Genomic DNA, 14,896 nt, shown 5'->3' on the forward strand with positions numbered 1-14,896 from the left:
GTGTGTAGTGGCCTGAGGCAGCGTCTGCTGGCAGCTAAGGGTTAGTCAAGGAGGTGATAATGCTTCGTAAAGTCAATACCTAACTCAATATCGCACTGTCTTAGACTGTTCAGTTTAAGCTTTTCTTGCATCTATTTAGAAAAGGTTACTTTAGAGGAAATTATATCCCTTTTATTTATGTACTTGAACTGTGGCATGCTTCATTGGCTTTTTTTCTGAGTTGTATTTCACAGACGACAGGGATACATTAGCAGTTAAAATATTAATAATAGTATTACAAAATCAGCCACTTTTTACTTTTTATAAAACAGAATGAAAAGTAATAACTAATTTTCAGTAATTTATGAAAAGAGAAGTCAAACATGAATTTGTACATATAGAACATGTAGACTAAATTTAAAACATTTTCAAAGTAAATGCCCTATTTTACATTACCAACCTGGAATCAGTGAAGGTACATTTTACCAATGTATGAGCACAAATGTTACTAATGTAGAAAATGCACCTGCAGAACCAGAAGTACATAAAGCTCCTGCTCTTCCTGATCAGCCTTTGGATGCCATTTTCTTTGTTTACTAAGAAAACCCATACCTACATAACACTGTCAATGCTGACTCTGCCTGATGCTTCAAATTCATATGCATAATTTTACAATTGACCAATATAACTATGACCTGCTAATGGAAACATTTGCTAGCTTTAGATTATTGTTTGCTGTTTGCTTCAGTTTCTGCCTTTTAGGACTCTAATGGCCATCAAAGGTTAAAATCTGGAGCATGAATTAATCAAAATAATTCTCACTTTGTTAATCACTTGAGAAGCTGGAAAAAGTAGAATTTGCCTTTTGATGTCATACAAGCTTGTCATGTCCAATTTTGATTTGGAGAATATAGGCAGAATAAAAGTGTAGGCTGGTTTTAAATGTAATAGTCTTATTAGTTTTTGATTATGAACATCCACAATCTTACTTATCCCCTAGACCCAGAAAGTTTGTTTTGGACATTTTTGCTATCATACGCAATGCTTACCCTGAGGGAAATGCAAAAGCACGGTCCCATTCTAACAATGGGATATGAAATCCTAAAAGTATTAGTTGAATATTGATACTCCATGAACACCCTGTTCCCTAAGATGTAAATAACTACACATTGCACAGGATATTGGTTTGGGATCAAATAAGGGCACAACTTTATTGGTTACAGATGTGAGGTTTGGCCATAGGCATTGTGGTAAGCAACGCGTATGTCATTCCCGCCTGTCCGCTTGGAGTGTTTCTAAGGCTGAAGCCGGTCTAGGTCAAATTGGGGCGTCCCCCAAGTGGTTCCTGATGGAGGAATGGCCCCAGCACCCTTCTGGGCATCGGACAGAAGCTGCTACTCCTGGATTCTTTTAACAGGATACCCTTACCCATGGAGGGGCAGGCAGAGGCTGCAACCTTCCCTCCAACCACGATTAGGTTTACCCAATGTCTGTCCACCTTACACAGTTGTGACGATTGCCACAAGGTAGGCGAAAACCCAAATGGCGATGCCAATTTGCCAAGTGGGGAAAATTCCTGCTCGGCCTCTAAAAAATTAGGCAACTGACATTGTCCATAGCAAGGTCGAAGCATCTAAAAGGCCCTGCCAGCCGGGCATTTAAACTTCCCCTGGGCATGGTGCCAAGGGCCACAATTGGTTGGTTGATCCCATGTCCAGAGGAACGCCCCCTAACTCCTGCTGCCATTGGCCCATTTGGCAGCAAGAATACAATCCGGCCTGCGATAGGTCGGTTTGGCAAGGAGTCCTGGGCCCCGCCTGAAAAACTGCCCGCCTGAAAAGGGAGCGAACGGACTTAGCTGAGAAGTGGCATGTGGAAGAACAGAAGAGCTGAGAAGAGAACTTCTCAATTGACTTGAGGAAAGTGTCATTATACTTCTTGCCTAAATGAGGTTGGGCTCTCAGGTTTTTCTGACTATAGCTGTCCATATGGGTTTCCCGGAAGAGAGATAATGGCATCTTCTTAGGTCTCTTCCAGACTTCCTTTTGTGCTGTGCCTTCCAGGCATAGGTCTGCACTTTCCAGGTCTGAGTAGTTTTCTTTTTGAACCACTGCTATTCCCAGAAAAAACGCTACTCAACACTGAATTGGAACAAATGGCATTCAGGTTTTTCCTGGTTTGCCATTTGTTCTGATTCAGTGGTAAACAGCAGATTTTCCCAGGGAAAGTGGTGGGACCATAAAACAAAAACAAAACTGCTTGAACACAGGCCTGGAAAACACAGGCCTGTACCTGGAAAGTGCAGCACAAAAGGAAATCTGGAAGAGCCCATACTCTGAGTCTCCTTTGATATTCCTATGAGTCCATTCTCTGTTTTTCCTGCTTGTGTCCCTGAGGGAACTGATTATGACCAACTCACTCATCACTAAGAAGTTCTACATCCCATAGCATGAGAGGTACATTAGCTATTTCCAGAGCAGGGGTCTGCATAGCTTGCAAACTGAGGTCTTGGTCCATCTTGTCTTCCACATAGGCAGAGGAACTGTGAGGTTATTTCTCATAATCAATATACACACATTTTCCCCTGACCATTGTTTTCAGTCAAGTGAAATTTTATTTGAGTATTACTACAATGGACATATAGAAAACAGATTGTATGCCACAAATAATTAATCTAAAAAAAAAGCATTCGCTCAAAAACATATCAATTGAACCACCAGATGTTTAGTTCAAATTTTGAAATGGGTCTTTTTGAAATATTTAATATTTTAAGAGTAGAGAACCTACATCATTGCATAAATCTGTATGTTGAATACTGTGTGAAACATATGTGATGTAATATATCTGATATGTAATTTGACTCTCAAAACACTATTCAGTGAATGCCCAAATTTTGGGACATTTTGGGTACATTCTGAATTTTAAGGATGCCGTATGGGCACCAGTAATAAAATGCCTACCAGGGCAAGGAATAACACAAAAATACAGGGGAAAGAAACAGGATCCCCAAATGAGCACAATTTATATCAATCTTGGCTTCTTTTTTAAAGGAATATTTGAATGAACAGCTGTCGTATGAGGAATCTTCTGAAGAAAACAGGTCAAGCATTAGACCTTTAAACATGACATTCAGAATCAAAGAACAGCATCCTGGTTTTGACCCTTTCCAGGTGCACTGCCTGTATTGCACTAATGTGTTAGAAAAGGTTAGTGATTATTTTAAGCATTTCCACTTCCAGTTGAGATAAAATATTGCAATAAGTAATTGCATGAAGTAATTGCTACCAAGAAAAATGAAAAATGAAAATCCAGTCAGATGGTTTCTGACAGCTGTGATGTTGTGATAAAAATATACAGACAAAATCTAATAATTTTCACTTCCCAAATACTATACTTTTCCCCTGTATATATGCCCCCTCTGCAACCTATCAGTAAGCTCCAAAAATAAAGAACTGTTGCTGTATGTCATGGACTGTTTGGACACAGAAGAATGGTGGGAGGAACCAGCTGGGGAACCACCAAGAGAAGAAGGCTCAGAGTCTGGGGAGTGGTGATGGTGATGAGAGGTCAGAGGAAGAAGAGGGAGAAAGGTGGGAATAGATGTCAGAAGCTGAAGAAGTAACAGGGCTTAGTGAGCTGGGAGAGTCTGTGGCAGAGAGGAAGAGATAAGTCAGGCTGGGGAAGCGTAATGGGTGCCTCGCCCTCCTACTGTGACAAGCTCCCCTCCCCCCGATCTTAAAGAACCAGAAGAGGCATGGTTCAGGTATCTGATTATTATTTTTTCTGCTCTGCAGTATGGCAGCTTTTATCTCAATAGGTCAAGTGTCCTGGGGAACCAATAAGATCCCATCAAGCCATATAAAATTATAACTACTCAGTTTATTAGCTTTAATCTAAGCTTGTTGCTAAATGCAGACTGAGATGCAAAAGGTTGCCTGAGAGCTGTCTTAACATGCTCTTTTGCATACTTGGGGCCTAGTTTGGAAGGGGTTTCATGCATAAACATACGCTACCACATGTGGGTTGACCTTTTTGGATTAGGGTTACACTTGGCTCCTTTCAAATATTCTGTAATGGTATGGAAGTTGCATTAAGAACATGGTTCTCTTTTCATATTACCTCAATCACATAGCCAAATTTAATTGGCTGAATGTGTTGTCATCACAGGTATTATATGACTTTGATTCTGTGAGAGATTTTGCAGTCAAACCTAACAATGCATGCTTATGCTAGCTAGTAAATGAAATGGACCAGATATTTGAGGCTGAGGCTTCAGACCACATGTTTGAGACTAGCTTCTGTATTTTGTAACCAAGAATACATTGCCTGTGTTGTTTCTGCTGTAGCGTTGAATAATGCATGAGAGCTCGGATTATTGTAAGTAAAGCATTTAAACTTACTTAAGGTTGTGGTCTATTAACTCTGAGAGAGGTGGAGCCAGGGAAGCACAATTGTGAATGCTTAATACTGGAACATTTTATGATCTAACAACCTATATTTCCCGTGCTTTGAAAGCACTTCAGATATTTCTGTTTAAGCTCTACTGGTGGCGCTTTTGGCTAGAGAGTGAGTGAAGCCCCCCAGGCTTTTTAAATACAGCCAGTCAGCCATTTTTCTTCTGCAGTTTCTCACAAACATGGGAATTCAAGTATTCCCCAGTTATTTCCCAACAGATTCACCAAAATTTCCCAAGGAAGAGGACCAGCTGTGAAATATTTCCACCATAGTATCAATGTAAAGGGGAAATGAGAAAAATCGGGGGGGGGGGGGGGTCAGATTTCCTAAAATCACCCTTTTGCTACAAAAATACTCATAGGTGAAATTCAGCCATCAATCAATGCTTTCATATTGGAATTCAATTTTTAAAAATAATAACCACATTAATTAAAAGATGTCCACAAAGCTAATTAAGCTATTGGCTTCAGATAAATTCCTCTTAAGTTGTAAATTTGACTTTTTTTTATTCCATGTGGTCCTAACTAAGCAATACTAAAGAAAGGAATTGCTTGTTTTAGATAAGAGAGTAAAAATTAAACTAGGTCTTAATTTGTAATGCAGATAATATTTTTATCATGTCTGTTACAGCTCCCTCCTCCGTTCATTAATACTGTAGTAGCACAAGGCCTTCAAATGCTGACAACTCAGGGCAAAATTTCTCTGCTGTGTGACAGGACTGCAATGCTCTATTAATCTGCAAGTGACAAGCAATAGTTAAATTGGATTACAGAAACTTTTACTGTGCTATCTTCTTATCAGCCTGTGGACAACTATCAAAAAAATTAATTAGTTTTTGTTTTTATTCTATTTTATACTGGCAATCCAAAGATATATAAAATAGCCTAATATATCAATACTATAAAATACAACCATAAAATAATTGAAATTGCAAAGAACTATATGGACCCACTTGACTTTAAGAAGCCCTATTCAGAGTGGGGAGGCAGGTAGTAAATAGCTGTAGGATGGTTTCAATGGTGATACTTCAACTATGTCCCCATTCCCTAGTTAATTCATTTTGTATCCTCTTTAATGGTATGTAGACGCCAGTTCAAAGCATTTGTTGCTTACCCAGACTTTTAAAAATGATTGCATCTCTGTAAAATGGTACTCTGCTTATGGGGTGCTCCCACTGGCAGAAGGCAGTGAGTTGATTTTTGCCAATTTTGTCTCCCTATGTAATAATAATAATAATAATAATAATAATTTGTTTGTTTGTTTGTTTATACATACCCCACCCACCTGGCTGAGTCTCCCCAGCCACTCTGGGTGGCTCCCAATCGAGTGTTAAAAACAATACAGCATTAAATATTAAAAACTTCCCTAAGGCACCTGACCCGCTGCAAACCTGTTTTAGAGGGTTTTGGGACCCTCCAGAACTGTATGAAAGGTAATGTTGTGGGCTGCAAGGGGAATCTGAAAAAAATCACCTTTACTCTGTGTCACCATTGGAAGACTTGGCTGGACAGAACATCCTTCTGTGAATGAAAGGAGACTGAAGCCTTAGTTTTTTATCTTGCTGCTGTTTTAAATTGTGTTTTTTCCCCTTGGTGTGGATGTTTATTGAACTGCATGGACCAATGATCTAATTCAGTGTGAGGCAGAATTCTGCCTTGCTTCCCCCTTTGTTTCCAGGCTTTGGAATGCCCTGGCAAAAGCCCTGCAAGATCTCACAAGAGCCCCCAGAACCCATGTGCTGAGCATCACTTGCCTGATAAGCAAGGCAGAGAGCTCTCAAACTCTCTGCCATTAAAGGCCTGCTCAGTGTGCCAGTTTCAGATGGTGAAGATACTCGTGTGGGGTGGTTCAAAGGGGACAGTTCAAGTATATGCATTTTTTGAATGTAACTCATGCACAAGGTGCGATTGTACTCTATTTCATGCAATAACCTCATTCATCTAGCACATGGGTAGGCAAACTAAGGCCCAGGGGCTGGATCCAGCCCAGTCACCTTCTAAATCCGGCCTGTGGACGGTCTGGGAATCAGCATGTTTTTACATGAGTAGAATGTGCGCTTTTATTTAAAAATGCATCTCTGGATTATTTGTGGGGCATAGGAATTCGTTCATCCCCTCCCCCAAAATATAGTCCAGCCCCCCACATGGTCTGAGAGACGGTGGACCGGCTCCTTCTGAAAAAGTTTGCTGACCCCTAGCTAGCAAAATCTGTTTTATGGAAAGAAGAGAAGTAGAGCAAAACAAAGATAACATTGTTGCTAAAACAGGTGTAGTTGACCTATGTGAATCAATCCCAAGGGACTCTGTCATGGATTTCATTCATGGCTGGGGCTGTGTATGCACTTTGGCATTTGAAGTGCTGTATCTTATAGTTTCTCAGGGTTTCCCAAACATGGGTCTCTAGTTGTTTTTGAACTACAACTCCCATCATCCCTAGCTAGCAGGACTAGTGGTCAGGGATGGTGAGAATTGTAGTCCAAAAACAGCCGGAGACCCAAGTTTGGGAAACCCTGATTTAACTGAATGGTTACATTTGTCAGCATGGAGAAAAGTGCTGCAACTGGGGGATAACCTTGTGTTGCAGCAAACCTAGTCCTCCTCCTCAAGTGTAGCCTTCACTGAAAGGGATGCTGTGTGCAGTGCAGTGTTTTTCCAGGTGCCTCTGCATTATACAAGCCTTTTCCCCAGTCATCTCTCCATCCAGTATGTCATAATTACATGCACTTTTATATTTAATAATATAATTAAAGCTATGTAATCACAAGTTTTGCTTTGTATGTCATACTTTCTTGTGTATAACAAGTGACACTGTTTATAGAAATTTAGGACAGTTATCTGGTGACTGGGCTGTCTTACAAAACAGCAGATAAGTAAAATATCACGCTAATTATGAAAGCATTCACTCCCAATTCCAGTTACATGGAGAGTTTCTTGTTGATAAGGTTGTGCTGATGGTAAATAAATAAATAAATGTAAATTGCTACAATACATAAAAAGTTGACAATTATTTTGTTTTTGTAACTGATATCAGGATTTCAGAGTAAGTGGTTTGGTAAAATGCTGTTAACAGTTGGAAGAATAACTACTCAAAAATTGATTTATCTTTATATAAAGAATGGCTACATCCCCAAATGGATTTATAAATTAATTGCTGTCTTATTAGAATAAAACCCTTCTTCCCTGGGCATGATTGATGCTATCTGTCTAAGTCCTTGTTTCAGCCACCCCCCTCCTTAGTTAGTTTATCACAGCTGGAGCTTTAATTTACTGATCATATTAACTCTGATTAATAACTAACAATACCTTCTTCTTATATATCAACAGTCTACCATTACTGAGTGCAAATGGGACTGGTCAGATTTGCTGCAGAGTTATCTGGGACTAAATAAAACGACCTTCATGGCACTACTGGAGCACAGGTAACACTTTTTTGTGGAAAGATAAAAATTTCTCTTGAGTTCTGTAAGTTTTGTGTTCTGTGCAAAGCAACTTTGCAAATAACATTTAAATTGCTTGCCTAAAGATTGAATTTGAAGTTCTGCTTGTGTTGTGATGCTTTTCTGTCTTCCTGTTGCAAGTTCCTTGTGAACTTCTGAAAAGATGCTACTGAGGGCCACAGGCCCTCTGTGATATTGTGCAATGTGTTGTGGGGGCTGAAGTTGGAAGGTGGGAGTATCAAGAAATTGGATACCCACCCCTTCCACAAGTAAAGGTGTCTTCTGATCATAAAAGGGTCTCTCTCAATACAAAACTAAAACAAACAGTGGGAAAAATAAACATGGAAGGGTTCTAAAGGGTTATACAGGGGGCATTTACATCTATGTGCAAGGACCATTGAGGGACCCCTTTTTAGGGTATCAATCTACATTGCCCGACAAGCCAGTGGTATCTTATGTGGCATAAGAAATTGCAGTCAGAAAAGTATATTATGGAGACCAAAAAAATGTATGCATCAGTATCTTCAGTGTACAATATTCTTTCCTGGTGTTGGTGTGCATGAATGAGCTTATATGAATGAATTGGCATGAAAGGAATGTAGTTTAAGTATGTCTATAAAGAGATTGTTTGTAATAAAACAATGTGATTGTTCCACTGTGGGCAGAATACTTAATTTACATTTAACATGTTAATACAAGCCGCCAAAATTATGTTGAGTGAAGGTGTGACAAATGCTGCAAGTTCTGTTTATGGTGATGAAGCATATTTTTGTATTATATATAGTATTGTAGAGAATCAGGAGTTGTGTGAGGTATGTTCCTTACGAAGAAGTAGCTACAATTACTGTACATCCTGGCCCAACTAGTGCACTCACTAAGATGAGCTGTTTAAGTGCGTTTACGTGAAGGCTGTGGTACATTAATCTCTGTTTGAGAGCTTAAGGCCTCAGAAAACAACCCATTTGCAAATGGTACAGAAATGAGTGCTATATTTGTGCTACATTCTGCTGCGTTTCTGGAAATGGCTTTAATGTCGTGTGAAAGCTCAAACATAATGTGGAAGTCAACAGGAAAACATTGGGAAAATGGAATAAACTGCTGTGTGAATCCAGCCTCAGACAGCATGAGGTTTATAACTAAAGCAAAACTTCTAAATTGAAATGTGAACTGCTATTGAAAACTTGAGCTTGGAAATCATAATTAATATGTGTAATAGCATGTGCTATTGTGAAATAGCATGCCCCCTCCCCCCGTTTTGATATGTTGTAGGGGAGAGTTGACCAGGTAGTTTCAGCTGTTCTGAATTAGCTGTGTTTTTAAGTCCTAGGTTTCTGCTGGGGATTACAGAGAATTGTGTAGCATTTAGTAAAACTGTTATCCCATATATTATACAGTATACTTACAATGGATGCTGTTGGAAAAAATTGTAATGTATCTTTCAGAAATCAGTAGTTTCAAAATTGCAAACTGTCGCCAGGTCACCTGTAGAACTTTAGAATGTAACTAACATGAAGTAAAATATTTTTCTTGTTTAGAGTTATCACAGAGGAAAACTGAATAAATCATGTATATTTTTTAGTGGATACACAGACAGCATCTGTTGTGAATGTTAGCCATATGGCAAGCTATTTATGGAGGAAATGTTTACATTTATAATGTTTATTGTGCTGTTGATTATCCATATATTCAGAAAATGCTGTTCTAAAATCTTGTTCCATCAACAAGCTTAAAATCTCTTTTATTATCATGATTTTGAGCAATATATGAGCAGGTTTAATTGAGCATGCAAAAGTACCTTTTTATGGCATCTGATGTGTTAGCATAGCATGATGAAGTGACTCTCAATGAGTCTGATCTGTTTGTAGAAAAAAAAAGAGGTGCCACATAGCCCACCCCACCCGCCTTATAAAGTAAAAGAGTGGTTAAGGAATATACTAAAAAGAGCCTTACTTGTCACAACCAACAAATTCAAATTAGGGATGGGTACAAATTCAGAACTGAGGGAGCTGATAATATTGAACTTTCCCAGTATCAACATTCTCAACTGAATAACTAGCCAGCCCCAGACCCTTCCAGATTTGGGCAAATTGGTGGAACAGTTAAGCTAAGGTTTTCTAAAACAGACAGACAGACAGACAGACAGACAGACAGACAGACAGACAAACTGAAACATACACTTTGGATTAAAATAACCAAACTTGCCACGGGCATGTAGTAATAAAGTTTAACATTATCTGATGTGGATCCACCCTTAAATCCACTCCTGTTTTGAAATAAACAGGTTTAAAATTTTATACTGTTTGTTTATAAATGAATTAGAACACAAGACGATCCTGCTGGGTGGCCCATCTAGTCCAGCATTCTGTTCCAGCAGATGCCTGTAGGAAGCCTGCAAGCAGAATGTAAGCACAATGCACTCTGCCCACTTGTGATTCCCAGCAGGCCATTTTTATTTTCATTGAACTGCTGGGCCCATAAAAATCCTGTTGGTGCCCCTTCTTGAACACCCGGTGCTTGTTGATGGTGTTTTTCCTTACTTCTGATGGCATCTTCACGTTTCTGAATCATTCGGTCTACTTTAGGTCCATCCACTGCTTCAGAGCTGAAAAGTTATCTGTCAGCCTCATTGCACCTCCGTATCATTTCACTGGGGCATTTACTGGTTACTTGACCTGATACTGTGCCATGACAGAGAATGGGCACTTCATTTAGCATGTCAGAAACTATACAAAGCTGAATTCTTGCTATAATACTCACTCAAATGTTTGTACACCAAGGCCCCTGAATGTAACTTAGGACTCTTCCAGATGACCTATTTATTATTCATCTTGATTTGCTTGCACAAAACTTACACTGAGGTTAGGATATAAACTTACACTGAGTTTTATTGAGCATTAATTATTATTTGTTTATAGGACCGTTATAGGCAGTGATTTTTTTCTAAAAAAATGTTTAGGGTACTCTCACTTTGACTCAAGAAAATCACCATTTTATACCCCAAATTGGGCAAAATAAATACAGTAAATGGACAAAAGTACGAAGATTCACAAAATCTTTAGGGGTATGTGTACCCCTTCGTCCCTCCCAGAAAAAAATCATTGGTTATAGGACAATAAGCATTCATCCTGATTTCCTTGTGGGGTGTTTACAAGTCTTCCCATTAGCTTTCGTTCATCTCAGACTTCTCAGAACATTTCCCCATTACTTTCCAAACTGCTAAAAGTAAAATGAATGCCATTACTAAATCATATGACAATATTTTATCAAACTATGTAATATAAAACTAACACTTTCTTAAAGATCTCTTCTGTTCTGGTCTAAGCCCTTGTTTTTCTGCACTGACCCATCTGAGCTTTAGGAAGCACAGTGTAGTCCTCTACGAATTGATGGAAATTGTTCATTCCCAAGACCCTGTTGGTCATGCTCCAGGATGTCCAGCACTACCCTAAATTTGGAAAAAAATGTTCATGTATAAGCTTGGGTTTACTTTTCTGTGATAAAACTGATTATGAAGCCATTGTTAGATTTTACCAGTAAAGCATATTTCTTATCAGAAAAAAATAATTCTAATGACCAGCCTTACAACAGACCATTTACATAGCACATTAAAAATAAAGAAATTCTCTCACTGGTAACTCAGAAAACTAAGTGTAGCTTAGCTAATGCCATTCGTAGACTTTTGTCTTCTGATGTTTGAGAAGCAAGTTTTGTTTTGTTGCTGATTCAGAACTCCACATCTTTGGCTCATTACTTCATTGTGTGTGTTTATTGAGGGAAATACGGTAGTTCTGTTCCTTAACAAAAAGACAAATCTCTTTTGCAATTCTTTACTCATACCTGGGAATAAGTTCCATTGAACTCAGTGAAGCTTACTTCTTGAGCTGCTTGGGAAAACAATGGGATATAAATGTAATAGTAAATAAATGCATTCAATATAATCTACTCCTTTTCTCTCATAATTTGACCTACATTTAGGGATCATACATCATGATATTATAGAGTTACATAAAATAACATAACATAACATATGACAGTTGCCACATGTGAACATATATACATGTTCCATAAGTGTTCATCATATGCACTGTTGGTATGATGACATTATGGGTACACAAAGTGGATCACAAAAATCAGTCTACTTCCTGTACCCTTAGAACTTATTTCTCCAAACCAGTATTTGGAGATGGGCCCATAAAGTATGTCACAAATTGTGAGGGGTATGGCTAGAAAATTTGTTATATATGTGGAATGGGGTATTGGTTAAAGCATGGAAAACATGACAAAGATGTGGGAAGGGGTTTTTTTTTAAAAAAAAACACCTATAAAAGTGTAATATATTTTATGATGTTCCCATTGGTTCTGTTTAGACTGACTCACACATCACGCAATGCCAGTCTTTGGCTTAGTGCAAATGTGCAGGCTCCCAGTTAGGAGCTTGCAGGTGCCACCTTCTTCTTTAGTCTTCTTTACTGCTGTACTGCACCAGTGTAAACCGATGTTTGCCTTGGCATGCCTCCTGAACATGGGACTATCCAGACTAACCATGAGCTGCAACCAAGGTTTGTTCTTTGTTACAGCTTGTGGTTCATAAGGAGAGATCTTAACCATGAGACCTTGTTTGGATTAAACACTAAGTCAAACCTGGGATTAGTGTGGTGTGACAGCAGAAAGAACTGGGGAGAAACAAAGGGGCTACAAGCTTGTTTCTGGGAGCCAAGATTCGGTTTAGTGCGACTGTGAAGCAGGTCTTTGAATTAAATATTTCTGAAAATACTCAGATGGCCCACTTGTCTAGATAGCATTAGCAAACTATTGTTTTCGGTGGGCAAAGCCCCTTGTTGTAAGACCTGCACAATATAGTAACAAAGAAGCAGAGTATTGTCATTCCAAAAGTTTGCAATATGAAATATGTCACTGAGGAAAGGGTTTTTTTATTAGTCTTTAGATTGACAGGTTATGACAAAACTGTATTCATGTTGCTTGAATACATCTTTTGTCTAGTTTTACATCCTTTTTTACTTGTCTAGAAAATGACATATTGAGGTTTTCATTTGCTTTAACCAGGTGTGGTTTTCTGTATAGGAGATATCTTGGTAGGACTGCAGTTGAAAGCGAATGAACCAGTGAAGCTTGGAAAGGCCATGGCCCTTCTTCAGATGGTAGCGATAAGTTGAAAGACTCATTAATCAACAGCAGAGTCACAGGTGTGGTAGCTTTCCTACAAACTGCCAGCAGACTGTGAAAGTCATATTCAACACACAGTACTGTCAAAGTGGACTTACAAACACTCTTATTAAGCCTTTATCTCCTCTCATTTTTAGTTAGAAAAATGCTATAGTTTAAGGAGGGAAAATTGCAGTTCTTTTTTTATTTGTTTGAGGCTATTTTCATTTCTGTAGGTTACAGTAAATGAATAACTGCATCATTTTACACAGATTTAATGGCTCTTGATATATATTTAGGAATTGGTTTACTTAGTTCTCAAAAGAATACCATACATATTTATTTTAAAAAATAACAAGCTTAATTTGTAACGTTACTGAACTTTAATATTGGCAGAAAATAGGTGGACAATTGCTGTAGGAATGAGGTTATAGAAGTTGTATGTGCATGGAGCCCAGAATGAAGCATGCTCTGAGTTCTATCCAGTACATATGAGCTATAACCTTTAGATTTAGGGACTATGTTAAGAAGCAGCCTCATAGTGAAGAAGCTGATTCTGCAAAAAATGGAAGGCCTGAATGGGATTAGATATAGATTGCTAGTCTTGTGACATCCTGACCTTTGCAGACAATGAGAAAGTTACCTATAGATATAAAATACTATTTTAATAGTATTATTTGAAATTAATGAACGTAATGAAGTTAGGCCCATTAATTTCAGTGGGTCTCCCCTAACAGTCGAATGCCACTCATAGAATGTGGATACATAGTCTTCCATGATTTCTTTGGGGATTGAGAGGGTATGAAAAAATAGATTAAGTGAAGCAGCTGATGGAGAATCTCTGAAAATCTCCCTCCTTTTCTTCTTCCACTCTATTCTTTTTAAGTTTTTGTTAATTTAGTTACTTGTGTCTTATCTGATTCGAATATCCTGAGGCTCGGGGAGGGTAGAAATACAATTCAAGGAAGCTTGAAGTTTTATGACAAGGTTGGATGGGTTGGAGAAAGCAAAGGCTGAATTTATTGTAGAGCAAATGTTTTCAAATATAAGGTTTTTTTGAGGGTATTTTTATATTTCAAATAAAATACTATAAAAAACCAACAGTGCAGTCAGTGACCATTTTAGGCACGTCCAACTGACTTGCAATTGACGTGTGGGACCTTTTGAATCCCTGCGTGAAATGATCGCCACCTGTATTTGGATTTTGCCAAGTAAACTTCTGTGATAGGCATTCTGGTGTAGCATAACGGTTTCTACAGCAACTTTTAAGGATGGGGTATAATGAACTTGTTGAGATGCTGTACACCGTGGGAAAGATGAATATAATGATCTGCCCTTCTACGCCTCACTGGAAGGAAGGTACAGTTTTGTTAAGGCATCAGAAAATGCGGAATTAAGAACATAAGAGTCCTACAGGATTAGACTAAATGCACATGAACTTACAGGGTTTCCTGATACTTACTGTTTTTAATGATGTATTTACCGTACACCTGCCCTAGGACCATTTGGTGAAAGGTGGATTATAAATACTATAAATAAATAAAATAGCCCATCATCCTTTTTCACAGTGGTCAACCAGGGCATGAGTGCACTAACCATCTTTTGTTTTGTTTTTTGCCTACTTCCTCTGATACTGGACATAGTATACAACAATCATGACTAGTAGCCATTGATAGTCTTATGATGATTTGTTGAAGCCCCTTTTAAAGCAGACCAGGTCCGTGGCCATCACCACCTCTTGTGGTAGGGAAATCTATAGTTTAAGTGTGTGTGTGTGTGTAGAAGTACACCTTATTGTCTGTCCTGAAGCAGCTTCTTCGTTGTACAACAGGAAAATTCCATTTGCAGAACATTAATTTCCAT

At 38.5% G+C, this 14,896-nt stretch overlaps 1 protein-coding gene across 4 annotated transcripts in view; it reads left to right on the top strand.

Annotated features, from left to right (window-relative positions):
* The window catches only part of KIAA0825, a 190,647-nt gene that overhangs the window by 81,160 nt on the left and 94,591 nt on the right, over window positions 1–14,896 (top strand). For all 4 annotated transcript variants that reach the window (XM_079995309.1, XM_079995311.1, XM_079995310.1 and 1 more), the window contains 2 exons: window positions 3,030–3,185; window positions 7,758–7,852. In XM_079995309.1, coding sequence (XP_079851435.1) covers window positions 3,030–3,185; window positions 7,758–7,852 — 251 coding nt within the window. The remainder of the gene's footprint in view (window positions 1–3,029; window positions 3,186–7,757; window positions 7,853–14,896) is intronic.

Source organism: Podarcis cretensis, assembly GCF_951804945.1.
Source record: "Podarcis cretensis genome assembly, chromosome: 11".
NCBI classification, from domain to species: domain Eukaryota; kingdom Metazoa; phylum Chordata; class Lepidosauria; order Squamata; family Lacertidae; genus Podarcis; species Podarcis cretensis.